The 16637-nt window shown below is 41.2% G+C and overlaps 1 protein-coding gene across 2 annotated transcripts in view; it reads right to left on the bottom strand.

Annotated features, from left to right (window-relative positions):
* The window catches only part of IL13RA1 (interleukin 13 receptor subunit alpha 1), a 79443-nt gene that overhangs the window by 48865 nt on the left and 13941 nt on the right, over positions 1 to 16637 (bottom strand). For both annotated transcript variants that reach the window (XM_024240739.3, XM_054544998.2), the window contains exons 2-4: positions 13302 to 13441; positions 7357 to 7495; positions 4668 to 4788 (exon numbers count right to left, since the gene is read on the bottom strand). In XM_024240739.3, coding sequence (XP_024096507.2) covers positions 4668 to 4788; positions 7357 to 7495; positions 13302 to 13441 — 400 coding nt within the window. The remainder of the gene's footprint in view (positions 1 to 4667; positions 4789 to 7356; positions 7496 to 13301; positions 13442 to 16637) is intronic.

The following is a 16637-nucleotide window of genomic DNA, read 5'->3' as shown; positions in this document are numbered from 1 at the left end:
CTGACCTCATGATCCACACGCCTCAGCCTCCCAAAGTGCTGGGATTACAGGCGTGAGCCGCCACGCCCGGCCAATAGTAATAATAGCTATCATGGATTGAGCGCTTACTCTACATATGCTAGCAGCTAGTCATGGCTCTAAACACTAGCTCTCACAACAACCTTAAGAAGTAGGCACTATTATTACTATCTCCATTTCACAGATTATAAAACCAAGGCTGAGAGAGAAGGGACTTACCCAAAATCACACTGAAGTAAGGAAGAGAGCCAGGATTTCAACCCAAGCAGTGTGGCTCCAGAAAGAATAAGCTGTGGGGTGGTAAGGGGATAAGATACAGAATCTATACCAGCACCATCCAACAGAACTTTCTGGGATTATGGAAATGCTTGCTATCTGTGCCGTCCAATACAAGAGCCACTCATCACTTGTGAAAGTGGTTGGCGAGACTATGCAACTGAAGTTTTAATTTGATTCAATTTTAATTGATTTAAATTAAAATGTAACTAGCCACATGTAGCCAGTGGCTCCTATACTGGATGGCACAGAACTACACTACAGAAAGAGCCCCTGCTGATGACCAGCTCTGGGACTGTGTATGACAAGAAGTAGGCCAGGTGCGGTGGCTCATGCCTATAATCCCAGCACTTTGGGAGGCCGAGACGGGCTTGAGCCCAGGAGTTTGAGAGCAACCTGGGCAACATGGCAAAACCCCATCTCTACAAAAAACACAAAAATTAGCTGGGCATGGTGGTACACACCTGTGATCCCAGCTACTCAGGAGGCTGACGTGGGGGGATGGCTTGGGCCTGGACGGTTGAAGCCGCAGTGGGCAATGATCACACCAACTGTACTTCAGCTTGGGCAACAGAGCAAGACCCTATCGCAAAAAAAAGTAGGATCCTTGATATCTGCCCCCCTTGGATGCTAGTGACCCACCACTATCTTGGAATTGCATCTTCAGTGACCTCCAGTGGCTATGCAGATTGTTCTCTGCAAAAAGACATCAACTGAGGGCTGAAAGCCAGCCCAAGTACCATCTGCTCTCAGCTTTGGTGAGAGCCTGCTTCAGCCCAGAGGAAGAGGAATGCTGTTTCAAATTGGTCAGTCCAGGTTTTTCGTAATTCATTCACCCAGAGGAAACATTCTTTCAACAATTTGCATTGAGACTTTGTTTTCGCTAGTATATCCCCAAGGCACTTCCCTATTTTTGTCTTAGAAGAACCCCAAGGACTAGGCCACCATCTGCCTCCAGTGCCACCCTGATTCTAATAGCTGGGATAATTTCCTACCCAGTCTGCCATGGAATGAGATACAGTTTTAAGACTTCTTCCCTTCTTTTCCAGTCCCTTATATAGACATAGATTCTTTAAAGGTTTTCCCTGTGGTTTTACCAATAATGACTCCAGGGAAAACAAGAGGGGTTAACAGCATAATAAACACATGGATGCTACCAACTCACAAGACATCTTAAAAGCTTATGTAACAGCTCTCCCTAAACTTTACTACAACATCAACAGCCAGGCTACTCCTTCTTAGTAAGGCTTAGTTCTTTGGCCCCTTCTTAGCAATTCTTTAGGGAGCTGGATCTACTCAATCCTTCTCTCTTTTTATTCATGAACCATAATATTCCTCAGTTGCTTATACCTCGTAAGTCGTCACCGCAACCCTGAATATTCTCTAGCTTTGGATCCTACCAAACATTCACAACTTATTTATGGAATACCTACTATATATCAGGCACCAGGAGAAACAAGACACAGCTCCTGCTCTCAAGAGAAACTGAAGCCTGTAGCAGGCTACCACCTAGTAACAGGAAATGACAACACAATGTGCTGGGTAGTATGACACAAGAAATTGCAAGGTGCCATGGGACAAGAGGAAGGGACACATGTCTAGACTTGAGAGGTCAAGGAAGGCTTTCTGGAGAGGAAATGGTGTCTGGGCTGAAATAAGGATAGAGACAAATAAGAGGCATCCAAATGAAAAGGAAAGGCCTAGGCTACAAGAGGATGCAGAATGTTTCCACTATTCTGTTTGAATATTCTGTTTGAAATCTAGTGTTCTGTTTGAGTATTTGAAGAAAGCAGTCTGAGGAACTGAAAGAAGTTTGCTGTGGGCGAATGGTAGGCTGCAAGAGGGGTGGGGGTGCATGGAGGCAGATGCAACCGAGTCTGGAGAGGTTGACAGGGGCCAGGTCTATCATAAAGCAATTTGTCTGTCATGCTGGAGAGTTTGGACTTTAACCTAAAGCCACCAGGGAGCCACTGAAGGGTTTTAAGTAAAGGAGAAACAACAGGTACCAAGAGTGAGCAGGTGAAACTACAAAACCTCAAATGAGATTTACATCAGGGGGGAAAAAAGAAACAGACCTCAGACATAACCACACAGAACTTCTGGCTCCACCTGCAGGATTTCCCAACTTTGCCAGGAGAATCCTTCCACCAGGGAGGAGTGCAGATGTGAATCCTGGGGCAACTTTGGAGGTTTTCATCCAAGAATGTGTTACTTTTTTTTTTTTTTTTTGCATTCTATTCCATGATATAGCCATGAGTGTTTTAATGTATCAAAAATGCTTTCCATCATGTCATCAGGCAAAACAGACACTCTAGCATGAAAGGCCATGTTTATCCAGTAGCTTCACAAGTCTTGGACATGGCTCTCCACATCCCATTCTCTCAGAAGCAGTCTTAACAAATGACAGTCAGGGAACAAGGCCATGTGGAGGCAGACTGCCTATGCTAGGTCTCCCCTTCTCTACCCTGATATCACAATGATTAAATACCTCCATTTCTCAAAATGCTCTTCCCCAGAGGCCCCAGAGAAACTCCCCCATCTAGGCAGTCTTCCTCCTTCATCAAAGCCTCTCAGTCCCCTCTCCATCCACCCATCCACCTCTCCTCGACCACCACCCCAAGCTCCAACCTAACTTCCCACAGGAATCTATCTATCCCTCTGCAACAGCCTTCAGCATACACTGTCTTACTTAATTTAATGCAGGTCACTGTATCAGGCACTATCTTCTCCTCTATATTTTGAGCTTTAGGAGAGAAGAGATATGTTTTTTGTCTCTGCTGTGCATTCAGTGGTTTATCCACAAAGTGTTCTAAATAAAGGTTTACTGAATTAAACTGGATTAACCTGGTCTTTCTTCCTTGTTCTGTTGCTAATAATTCTAGGCTCTAAAGGGAATGATGGAAGACTAACTTAGAAATTTAACAAACTTTGTAGTAGATATAGTCACAAATACCAAATACTAAAGTATCAAATATCAAAATATCAAAGTTGTTTTGCAGGAAGCTAAACTACTTTTTGAGGCTGGGTGTGGTGGCTCACACCTGTAATCCCAGCACTTTGGGAGGCCAAGATGGGCAGATCACTTGAGGCCCGGAGTTCGAGACCAGCCTGGCCAACATGTTGAAATCCTGTTTCTACTAAAAATACAAAAATTAGCCAGGCATGGTGGTGCATGCATGTAATTCCAGCTGCTTGGGAAGCTGAGGCAGGAGAATCACTTGAACCCAGGAGGCAGAGGTTGCAGTGAGCCGAGATCTCACCACTGCACTCTAGCCTGGGTGACAGAGCAAGACTCTATCTCAAAAACATAAATAAACAAACAAACAAACAACTTTTTGACCCTGGACATGATATCATTTTCCTTTTTAAAAGTAGACATCAATAACTCATACATTGCTAGTGGAAATGTAAGGTGAACTAACTTCTTTAGAAAATAGTTTGGCATTAAAAAAAAAACTAAGCCATTACTATATGACCCAGCAATTGCACTCTTGGGCATTTATTCCAGAGAAATGAAAAGTTATGTTCATATAAAAATCTGTATGTGAATATTTACAGTAGCTTTATTCATAATAGCAAAAAACTGGAAAAAACTGAGATATCCTTTAATGAATGAATGGTTTAAAAAACTGGTACATCCATATCATGGAATACTACTGAGCTATAAAAAGGAGTGGCCTCTTGATATACAACTACTTGTACAGATCTCCAGGGTATTACGCTGAGTTTTTTTTTTTTTAAGCCAGTCTTAAGTGGTTATATACTATAGGATTCCATTTTGGTAACATTCTTGAAATAATAAAATTAAAGAGCTGGAGAACAGATTAGCGGTTGCCAGAGGTTAGAGGATTGGGTGAGAGGGGTGTACAAGGAGAGATGGTTTAAGACGGAGGTGAGTGTGGCTATAAAAGAGCAACTCCTTACGGTGATGCAACCATTGTATATCTTCACATGTGATAAAACTGCATACAACTGTACATATATACACACACGAGTGCATGTAAAACTGTTGAAATAGGACTGCGGTTTTTGGATTGTACCAATGCCAATTTTCTGGTTTTGATAATGCACTATAGTTACACAAGATGTTACCACTGGGAGAAACTGAGTGAAGGGTATATGGGATCTCTCTGTACATTTTTTCTGGTAATATACAAGATCTGTATTTAAAAATAGAAAGTTTATTTAAAAAGTGGACACCAAAGGCAGATGCATTTTTCATTGAAGCAAATTGTCCATCTTGTTGAGTTTGCAGAAAAAAATAGATGGTTCTTTTTTTTTTTTTTTTTTTTTTTTTTTTTGACTAGGTTGGATCCAAAGGCTCCCAACACAATTACAATCAGTCTTCCAGTAATTGTACTGTACATACTCACCAATAGTAGAGAGTATAGTTAGTGTCGGGACTGGTATTCCTTCCAGGCAGCCAAGAACACTTCATGTAGCTCAGGTTGTGCCAAATGCATTGAAGCTCAGTCACAGCAGACTCAGGATCACCTAGAGTATCCAGGCCAAGAGTTTAAGACCCTTCTTTCCTTGTAATGCAAAGAAGCAAATCACTCTTTGGCATGGGGATGATGAGAGTGCTTCATGCTGCTTTGTCAGAAAGCAAATGCTTCATCTCTCATCCCATTTTACCCAGAAGTCCCAGGATGGAGGAAACCCAAATCTAATTTGTTCACAACCTTCTCTCTTATCTCCTGATACAAACAAAACATCTTCCCTATCACTGAGGGACCCTAACTAATATCCCTAACTGGAGGGAGAGATAAAAGATCAAAAACTATTTCAATCATAGACAATATCTACACAATTCCTAAATGAATGTGGATATACAAACAACCCTTATATATATCTGTCTTAAAAAAATTACTGAGGTACAATTTAACTTTCTGTCTTTTGATCAATACTGACACATTTCTTTTAAAATAAACATTCAGCCAGGCAGGGTGGCTCACGCCTGTATTCCCAGCACTTTGGAAGGCCAACGAGGGTGGATCATTTGAGGTCAGGAGTTCAAGAACAGCCTGGCCAACTCGGCGAAACCCTGTCTCTACTAAAAATACAAAAAATAGCCAGGTGTGGTGGCACATATCTTTAGTCCCAGCTACTCGGGAGGCTGAGACACAAGAATTGCTTAAACCAGTGGGGTGGAGGTTACAGTGAGCCAAGATCTTGCCACTGTACTCCAGCCTGGACAACAGAACAAGACTCTGTCTCTAAATAAATAAATAAACAAACAAACATTCCTCCTGAAGCAATTCTGCGGAAAGGTAAGCCTAATTTAACTCTTAGTAGTTGCCTCTTAAGTGTCATGACTTTAACAGCCCTAGTATCTTTCTGACCTAAAATCTCTATCTTTATAAAGCCATTTTAGTTAAGGTATAATGTCTTTAAATTAAACACCTCTGTTTAAAATGTAAATCTGTTATCCCTCATGATCCTTGAAGGGGTACTACACTGAGCCATCATCAACCATTTTATGTCATAGTATAGTAATTATTCTTTTTTTGAGACAGAGTCTTGCTCTGTCACCCAGACTGCAGTGCAGTCGTGCGATCTTGGCTCACTGCAACCTCTGCTTCCCAGGTTCAAGCGATTCTCTTGCCTCAGCCTCCTGAGTAGCTGGGACTACAAGCATGCACCACCACACCTGGCTAATTATTATTATTTTTCTCCATGTTGACCAGGCTGGTCTCAAACTCCTGACCTTAGGTGATTCGCCCGCCTTGGCCTCCCAAAGTGCTGGGATTACAGGCGTGAGCCACTGCATCCAGCCGTTTTTTTTTTTTTTTTCGTTAACTCCTAAGGAAAGGAGAATAGGGCAGGTAAGTTGTTTCAAATCTCCTGGCAGTCCTGAATTTTATAATTTTACAAACAGCACTTCATGTGTTTGTGATCAGTACAAAGCAGGTAAATGGAATGGCTTAGAGCACAGGGCACATAGAGCTAAGGACTGGAGGTTAAGAGATGGGGCCCAGCCCTACCCAACCAAGGGGCAACATAATATTATATATAATTATATATTATATAATATTATGTATATTATATATATTATGTATGTTTTATATTATATATAGTATATATATGTTATATATATATTTTTTGTGTATATATATATACACACACACACACAGACACACACACACACAGCATTCACTCTTTGCCAGGCACTATTCTAAGTACCTCACATATACTGACTTACATAATCATCCCAATAATTCTAGGAGATAGATACTATCATCATGCCCAGTTTACAGATGAGGAAACTAAGGTGCAGAGGGGCTAAAAAATTTGCCCAAGGTTACACAGCTAATAGCTGGCAGAGCTGGGATTTAAACTTAGACAGTTGGTTTCTGGTAGCCCTGCTCTTAATCAGTATATGCTACTCCCTGTATGTAACATAAGAGCCAGAAGGACATTGGGAGAGGTGGGATTGGGGAACAATGATCATCCTCACTACCTGACAGCTTTTCCTAGGGTTGTCTTGTACTATCTTGTCTAGACTTGTATTGGAGCCAGGCCAGCATAATATTTTTCTCTTTAAACAACATCTTTTCCCAAATATATCCTGCATATCAAACTAAGTATCACACATAATGGGTAAGAGAGTATTTTGTGTTTTATTTTTAAAGCACTGGGCCTGAAATGTGAAGACATACAGCAAGTCACGCAGTTCCTTTCTTCCTCATAAAATGGATCAGGGTAATAATACGTGCCTTACTCACTTCACAAGATAAGCTTGTGAGTCTCGATCTAAAGGAGGGGTGTGTGTGTGTGTGTGTGCGTGCACTCATGTGCACATGCACACACGTGCATGTGTATATCATTTTTTAAATTATTAAATTTTATATAACTATTAGGCATTGTTATTCAAGTTGTTTGTAAGCTTCTTCAAGGCAGAGACATATTTTCATTGAGCTGCTAGAACCCAGTACAATGCCTGGCACTTATTAGACTCAGAAAATGTTTGAGAATTGAATGAATTAATGAACAGTGCACAAAAGCATTGGAGCATTCGGATTTATTCTCTAAACACCAAGAGATAGTGCTTTCAGTTGTTACCTTCTGGGGGTGAGATGCATTTTTCAACCAAAATGCTAGGCTTCTCACTTTCATTGGTGCTACACTGGGACCCCACTTGCAGACAAATCCTCTCATTCAGGGGCACTTCTTTTGAACGACGAGTTTCCGGAGCTATTTTCTAAGGTTAGAAAATTGAGAAAGGCATTGCTTCAGCTAACACACAGTTAAATGATGAAACATTAGCATGTCTAAATGTGGTGTTTTTTTTAATCAAAAAAGTTCTCAAATGGTATAGATCAGTGATTCTCAATTGGGGGTGATTTTGTTCTCCCTGCCACTCTCAGGGACATTTGGTAATATCGAACATTTTTTATTATCCTAACTTGGGAGGGGGAGGTCACCAGCATCTAGTAAGTAGAGGTCAAGGACGCTGCTAAACATCCTACAATGCACACAACAGCCCCCCTCCTCCTACAACAAACTCTTCACCAAATGTCAGTAGTGTCACCATTGAGAAACCCTGGTGTAGATACAACAATTTCCCACATTTTAAAGGTATAAACATGAAATTTACCTATAAACCTACAATGCTAACATATCAACTCTCTAAAAGCAATTTTAAAGGAAACACAATATGATTATCAAAATTCACTTAGAAGTAGATGCACTGTACCATGAAAATTAAGGTAAAAAAGGGATGCTTTAAGAATCCAGGAATCATGCCAGGCTCAGTGGCTCATGCCTGTAATCCCAGCACTTTGGGAGGCTGAGGCAGGCAGATCACTTAAGCCCAGGAGTTCGAGACCAGCCTGGGCAACATGGCAAAACCCCATCTGTACAAAAAAAAATTGGCCAGGTATGGTGGCTCATGCCTGTAGTCCCAGCTACTCATGAGGCTGAGGTGGGAGGATCACTTGAGCCCAGGAGGGGGAGGCTACAGTGAGCCAAGATTGCACTCTAGCCTGGACAATGCAGTGAGACCCTGTCTCAAAAAAAAAAATCCAGTAATCATGGTTACTTCTGGGTAAGGAAGTAAAGGAGGAGGGCCTGAGGGCTGAAGAGAGACTTTTCATTAAACCTCTTTCTCTACCGTTTGACTGTTTTGACTACCTCATATATATGTATAAATTTCAAGCATTGCTATATGTGCTGAGTATATACACTCTCATTCTGAAAAGTAGATAAGCTTTGTGGAACCATAGGAAGCCAATTTATAGACATCATAGAGACATAAATCACCAGTCTGGTTACTATGACTTAGAATAATGAGATTAATGGGCTCTCTGGGAAATTAACATTTCCCAAACTGACAGAGTTGGAATAATTAAGAATGGAGCTGCTTTTAATCAGAGCTCCAAGGAGAGCACTTCCTGTTTTGCAATAGCTTCTGACTCAAGTCAGAGATAGTATTTCCTTTCATCTACATGTTGACGGCCATGAAGGGGAAAATTTGCCACAGTTAGTTCTATCTGCTACCCTAGGGAGCTATTCTGCCATGTCACATGCCTGCTGCCAGCTGAGCATGAGGGCAACTGTGAGATACCCCCAAAACCAGGACATATGGATGGCCTCTGACAAGTAACTAGCAAGTCAACAATGAATAAATCATAGCAAGGACACAAAAACAAAATCACTTTATAGAACCAGAATAGCTCTTAGGTCCAGTCAAGACAGCATTCTGAAAAGGGAGTTGGTCAGCCCTGGAAGAACAGAAAACAAACGTCTGTGAGCAAAATCCTGACAGGGAGGAAAAAGAGGGTGATACAGGAATGTGGGCATTGAATTTTTCTGTCCCACTGGCAAAGCTGTTTACCCTCAGTAGGGCCTCCAGCTATTCTTAGACAAGTATATTTTTACAACTAATTTCTGATTCCTCACCAAGAAACCTACTTAACATTTGGCTTCCCATATAGGCTCTGCCGACAGGGATGAAATGCACCAGTTATGCTAACAGAAATCTTCCTAGACTGCATCACCATTAGCATTACCATTTTCACAACAAAGTAAAAAATCAGCCCCTGAGAGATGCATGTGTGCTGAGGAAATGAAGTTTCTGAGTATGTGAAGCTGAAGACCTGCCTCCAGGATCATGGTAATGGTGGCAGGAAGGCTTCGAATACAAATTTTACCAACCTCACAATTTTACTAAGCACAAGTCCTATATATCTCTGAAGAAGCCACCCTTATCCAAGGATCCATGGCAGTTCTTGTTTGGAAGCTATATTTGCCCTTTGAAGACACCAGGGGAAAATGTACAATCAAATGTCAAATTAGACTGTATAGTCAAATACAGTCAAATTAGAATTATCATGAAAATAATCCCAGTTTTCATATTATAATGGACATTGTTCCAGTTAGAGGGTTATGGAGTTTTAGTACACAAAAATTATCACAATGGAATTTTTAATTTAAAAAATGCCTTAGTGGCCAGGCGTGGTGGGTCACACCTGTAATCCCAGCACTTTGGGAGGCCAAGGTCACCTGAGGTCAGGATCACTTAAGGTCAGGAGTTGGAAACCAGCCTGGCCAACATGGCAAAACCCTGTCTCTACTAAAAATACAAAAAAATTAGCTGGTCGTGGTGGCATGCACCTGTAGTTCCAGCTATTTGGGAGGCTAAGGCACAAGAATTGCTTGAACTGAGGAGGCAGAGGTTGCAGTGAGCTGAGATCGTACCACTACACTCCAGCCTGGGTGACAGAGCAGACTCCATTTCAAAATAAAATAACATAAAAAATTAAAAAATGCCTTAGTATCTAAATCTGAACCTTATGCTTTAGGCATATGAATAATAACATAGAAAAGGGACAGTAGAGGGAAAATTTTTTCAAATAATAATTTTTTAAAAAATTTCTTTCAAAGTTCAAGGTAAACAATATTAAACTGGCACTAATAAAGTAGGAACCCAGATTGTCAACAACTGCCAAGTCAAGTACACCTCTCTGTATCACACAAGAAACTAAATTCCTAAATTCCTTCCATCAGATTTTTTTTTTAAACAGTCTTGCTCTGTTGCCCAGGCTGGAGTGCAGCGGCATGATCTCGGCTCACTGCAACCACTGCCTCCTGGGTTCAAGCGATTCTCCTGCCTCAGCCTCCCAAGTAGTTGGGATTACAGGTGCACACCACCACGCCCGGCTAACTTTCGTATTTTTAGTAGAGACAGGGTTTCACCATGTTGGCAAGGCTGGTCTTGAACTCCTGACCTCAGGTGATCAGCCTGCCTCGGCCTCCCAAAGTGCTGGGATTACAGGCATGAGTCACCACGCTCAATCCTCCCATCAGATCTTGATGAGGTATGTGTGATGGCTCCCACGTGACTTTTGGCTTTGGTGAATCATTCCCACTGGTAGCTGCTGTATGAGGTTATGCTCCACCCTGCAGGGAATCTGGTTCCCTTTGAAAATTTATCAAAAACCAAGGCAAGAGTCCTGAACTGATCTCCCCAGACCAATGTTCACTTGGCTGGACTGCACCTTTCTCAACTACAGAATTCCTTTCTCAAAAAGAAAGGGAGTTAGCTTCAGCATCTTCCTATTTGGATGCCTGGCCTTTTGATTAGTTTGCCTAATGGGACTTGCCCATCTCTTAGTGATGAAAGATATCTAAAATCTGATGCTAGATCCTCCTTCTACTTGCCAGCTGAGGAATTATTAGACACTGCTTAAAAAATGGTGGAGGGCTGCCATTTACACTAATCTTTTCTTTTCCAAAAATGCTCTGCAAATCCCCGTCTCTCAACTTGATGAGCCTCCAATCTTAAGATTGAAAATGACCTCAAGGGTTTATCTCATTTAGCAACTTGAGCCCTTTGAACATTTTCCTAAGCCCCCTAATGTACAAACTATCTAATGCCATTGCTTCAATATGCTTCAGGGATAAATATACCTCAGTTTGGCCCAATGATGCTAATGCTGTACCCAAAGGACAGAAAGAGGAGAGGAAAATTGCTTCTGCCATTCATTTTCAGCCTCCGGATGATAAACTTGAAAAAGGTCCAGACAGGATATCTCCTATCACTGACTGGAAGGAATAATCCGTGTTCATCACAACTGTAGGACTGATGGCCATCAATGCTGTCAAATGGCTAAAATAAATGAGCTGGCCTTAGGCAGAGATCACCCTTTTTGGTCTCTATCTGGTTTCTTCAGGGGTAAAATGGAGGAAACAAGATTAAATGATAATATTACGCTGACAAATAATACTGACAACATTCAACCATTTTGACCCATAAAAGTGGTAATTTCACATGGCTCAACCTAACAATAGTAACAATAATAAAAGCCAACAATTACCTAGCACTAACTCTGTGTCGGGTGCATTACAAACCTCATCTCCTTTAATGCACATGCCATCCATATTCAGTAGGTACTATTATTACCCGCCCCCTGCCAAAACAACCCCATATTTTATAAACAAGAAAATGGGAACTCAGAGAGGTTAAGTGATTTGCCCAAAATCAAACAGCTTGAAAGGGGAAGAGATAAAATTTCAAGCACAATTCTATCTGATTCTACTGCCTCCTAAAGTTACATTTAACTCTAGATTTCTGCACATACTCTGAGGAAATAGCCCAATTTCTAGGCTAGAACACCAGCCTGGCTACCTGATTGATCCTTGACAACTTAAGGAAAAGGGACCTGAAAAGCAACCTCTCCTCAGGGTTTCAGTTAGACACTTGAGTGATTACACGGCTTACAGCCAGAGGCACTTAGGGTCTTTCTGTGAATTTCTCAAGGCTCAATTACCAAAAATCACCACTAAGACTCCAAATGCCTAAGGCCCCTCCTTAGGAGGAACAAGAGGAAGCCAACAGTATGTAAAGGCGAACTCCAGTCTCACTGCTAGCAGTATCATTGGCTTCCATATTTAGAAGACCTCTTTTAAAATGCAAGTACTTCTGATAAGCCTCAATTCTTTATCAATTAACGCCTAAACCATAAGTAACACCTCAGCAGGACAAGGAGAGAAAGGCAGATTAGCAAATTTCCCTCCAGAGGAAGAGCATGTTCCATCCTGACTATTAAACTTTTATATACATTATTTTCTGTGTCCCAGCAAGCCAGCGAAGTGAGTAAAGCCATACTTTATACATAAGGAAACAAAGGCTCAGAGAGGTTAAGCAATTTATTCCGGGCCATAGAGTCAGCTAAGAGTGACAGTGCCAATCAGAAGCTAGTTCTCCTGACTCTTCCTGCCACCAACGCTGCCTGAACTTGGTGCTTCTACAATTCACTGACGCAAAGCACTGTTGCTAATAACTTCTCATTCTGCCTACTCAAAATCCTGGACAAATTCAACCCCAAACACCCAACCCCCTCACCACTGCCACCCTGCAACAAACACATACACACTGAAAGAAGGTATAAAAATATTTTGGAAAAAAAAGTTGAATAAGATTATCATAAAGAACCTGAAATTATCCAAACCTATTAACAAAAATTCACTTATATCAGTTGACTAGAAATCTTGAAAGTCTTCCTCCTTTTTCCGCGGGCATTACGGAACCCTCTACTCAAACACACCTGCCATTGACAACTTACTTTTTCACTTTCCATATGGCCATTTACTTTTACACCACATAGTGCCTGTACATCTATTTGTCCATGTGATTAGCAAGATGGTAAATGTAAAAATTCCCAAAAATTAAGTGTTATATAGATACAAGGCAATACAGCTACAGGCAGGAACATAGGAAAAATTTTAACAATAACATAATTATTTATTGAGTACCTTAGAGAAAAAGATATCTAGTATTTCCCGTCAGAGCAATCTCAATTGCATTTAATTGTCAAATAATTAGCAAATATTTTTAAGTGTTCACTTGTATCAATAGTTGCTTCTATAATTTCCCCAACTGAAATTTAAACACACCCTAAAATACAATTTCCACTTTGATGTAAGATTAGAATTTGGCTTATTCTTGGCTCCAATTCATAGTGTTCACTTTACCTCATCAATGTAACATGTTGCAGAAAACTTACCTTATCTTGTTTGTCGCCAAAATGACTAAAATACCATAGACTACAATTTGGGCTGGCTCCCTCAGGTGGATTCCATGTCCATATTACTGTGCAGAGATTTTCAACAGAGACACTCAAATTTGTCACAGGTGGCTGAGTTTCTGTTCAAATCAAGGACAAAAAAATGAATTTATCAACAGTATTTTTAATGGTTTGCTTAATTCTCCCAAGTCCTGGAGGGCAAGACAGTAATAGCTGAGTTAACAACATCTAACATTTATTGGGCCAGGGACTATTCTAAATATTCCATGCATATTAATCCATTTAATCCTCACAACAATCTTGGAGATAGGGATTAGTATTAGCCTCATATTTTTGTTGTTGTTGTTGTTTTCTGAGATAGAATCTCACTCTGTAACCCAGGCTGGAGTGCAGTGGCACGATCTCAGCTCACTGCAGCCTCTGCCTCCTGGGGTGAAGTGATTCACCTAGCCTGTTACTGGGACTACAGGCACACGCTACCACGCCTGGCTAATTTTTGTAATTTTAGTAGAGATGGGTTTTTGCCATGCTGGCCAGGCTGGTCTCGAACTCCTGAGCTCAAGTGATCCGCCCACCTCGGCCTCCCAAAGTGCTGGGATTACAGGTGTGAGCCACCACACCTGGCCTATTGGCCTCATGTTAAAGATGAGGCAACTGAGGCAACAAGCAGGTGAAGTAATTTGTTCCATATCCCATGGCTACAGTAAACGGCAGAGCTGGGACTATCACTTGAAAAGTGTGGCTCCAAGGTCACATTCTTAACCACTTCCATAGAGAAGAGTGATATTCTTAAATACTAATATTTCCAAGTTGTTCTCTTCCAGGAATTTGGGGCTCCCTAACCTTGGGATCCACACTTCACTCAATACAGACTCTTCAGACTGGGCATGGCAGCTCACACCTGTACTCCTGGCACTTTGGGAGACCAAGCGGCTTGAGCCCAGGAGTTTGAGACCAGCCCAGGCAACATAGCAAAATCCCGTCTACACAAAAAAGTTACAAAAGTTAGCCAAACATGCTGGTACATGCCTATAGTGCCAGGTACTGGGGGGTTGAAGCAAAAGGATGACTTGAGCCCGGAAGTTTGAGGCTGCAGTGAGCCAAGATCATGCCACTGCACTCTAGCCTGGGTGACGGAGCAAGACCCTGTCTCAAAAACAATGACAACAACAAAAAAACCAGATTGTTCAAAATCTCAGCAGTTCTATAAGTAAGTTTAAGAAGCTTATCTTTAATTCTGCTTGCTAATATGACCTGGTAATTTTTTTTTATAGCTTTTCCAAAGAAGTACTGAGAAAGAGACTTAGCAGCCCTTGTTCCCCTGAGGTCTGACACTAAACAGCTGGAGCTAGAGCTTTGACTAATCTGAAGAGGGAATAGAAAGAGGAGGAACTGTGAAACATCATTTTAAACTTTCCTGAGAACTTCTCCTGAGACTATCAAAATCATCCCCCAGAAACTGGGTGATGGGTATACAGGAACCCTCTGTCCTACCTTTGCAACTTTTCTGTAAATCAAAAATTATTTCAACATAGAAGTTTATTAAAATTATTTGAAAATAATTCCCCCAAATTTTCTAAAGTGATGAACGGAACCATTATTAATTACTTAAGGATTATAGTAATAGTAATTTACCAAATGATAGAGTTAAATCTTGTACTCTATGCTAATACTTTGGAGTGCACTGGGCCTGTTACATAATCAGCAATATTTATACTGTTACCTTCCTCCCTAACTGAGCAAAAAATTCCATTTGTCCCAAAACATCAAAACATCAAACTCACAGGCACTCTGTAGTTGAGGTTTCTCTAACAGTCAATTTTATACATAGCAGCTACTTGGTCAGCAGTCTACAAAGGCCCTTGACCCTCAACATTCATCCCCTGGTGATTATTTAAAAGTCAGAAAACAGATGTTGATGAGGCTGTGGAAAATAGGGAATGCTTATACCCTGTTGGTGGAAATGCAAACTGGTTCCACCACTGTGGAAAGCATTTCAGAGATTTCTCAAAGAACTTAAAATAGGCCAGGCACAGTGGTTCACGCCTATAATCCCACCACTTTGGGAGGCTGAGGTGGTTGGATCACTTGAGATCATGAGTTCGGGACCAGCCTGGACAACATAACGAAACACTGTCTCTACTAAAAATACAAAAATTAGCCAGGCATGGTGGCGTACAACTGTAATACCAGAAACTCGGGAGGCTGTGGCATAAGAATCACTTGAACCCAGGAGGTGGAGGTTGCAGTGAGCCAAGATCGCACCACTGCACCCCAGCCTGGGCAAAAGAGCAAGACTATGTCTCAAAAAAAAAAAAAAAAAAAAGGACTTAAAATAGAACTACCATTCAACCCAACAATTCCATTACTTGATACATATCCAAAGGGAAATAACTCATTCTATCATAAAGACACATGCACCTGTATGTTCACTGCAGCACTATTCACAAAAGCAAGGACACAGAATTAACCTAAGTGCCCACCAACGTGGACTGGATAAAGATAATGTGGCACATATATACCATGGAATACTATGCAGCCATAAAAAGAATGAAACCATGCCCTTTGCAACAACATGAGTGGAGCTGGAGACCTTTATCTTAAGTGTTCTAATGCAAGAATAGAAAACCAAATACTGCATGTTCTCACTTATAAGTGGGTGTTAAACACTGAATACACATGATCATAAAGATGGAAATGATAGACACTGGGGATCACTAGACAAGGGAGGGAGGGAGGTGGGTTTGGGGGCCGAAGAACTACCTGTTGAGTACTATGGTTACAGCCTGGGTGATCGGATTGTTGGACCCCAAGTCTCAGCATCATGCAGTTTACCCAGGTAGCAAATCTGTGCATATACCCTTTAATCTATAATAAAATTTGAAATAAAAAAAATCATTCCCTCTTGTAACTCTACCTTTCCCAAGGTCCAACTGTGGGAAGGAGCAGCCCACAGCAGGACAAGGCCTTGTGGAAACAAAGAATTCCTATTGTACTGCATTAAAACTGAGCTAGTACCGGGGAGCACCAATGGCTCAGGCAACAGTGCTATAGTTAGGATTTTAAGTGATTAAAAGCATGTATGGCTATTCCATTTTGGCCTTTCTAATACCATATCAATGATATTTTTGAAGACAAATCATTTGTCAGGTAGAGAGCCTCCAATAAAACCATTGTTCCTACTGGAGACTACAATTTACTGTAGGATTATCTGCCTTATTCTGCAGTTCCCAGAAACACATCCAAGATACCTAGTTTAGCACTTCCAGTACTCTCCCTACCCATCTACCTCCCACTCTCACACAAATATTAAAG

The sequence above is a fragment of the Pongo abelii genome, chromosome X (genome assembly GCF_028885655.2).
Source record: "Pongo abelii isolate AG06213 chromosome X, NHGRI_mPonAbe1-v2.0_pri, whole genome shotgun sequence".
Taxonomy (NCBI): domain Eukaryota; kingdom Metazoa; phylum Chordata; class Mammalia; order Primates; family Hominidae; genus Pongo; species Pongo abelii.
This window is presented reverse-complemented; position numbering and strand designations above follow the sequence as displayed.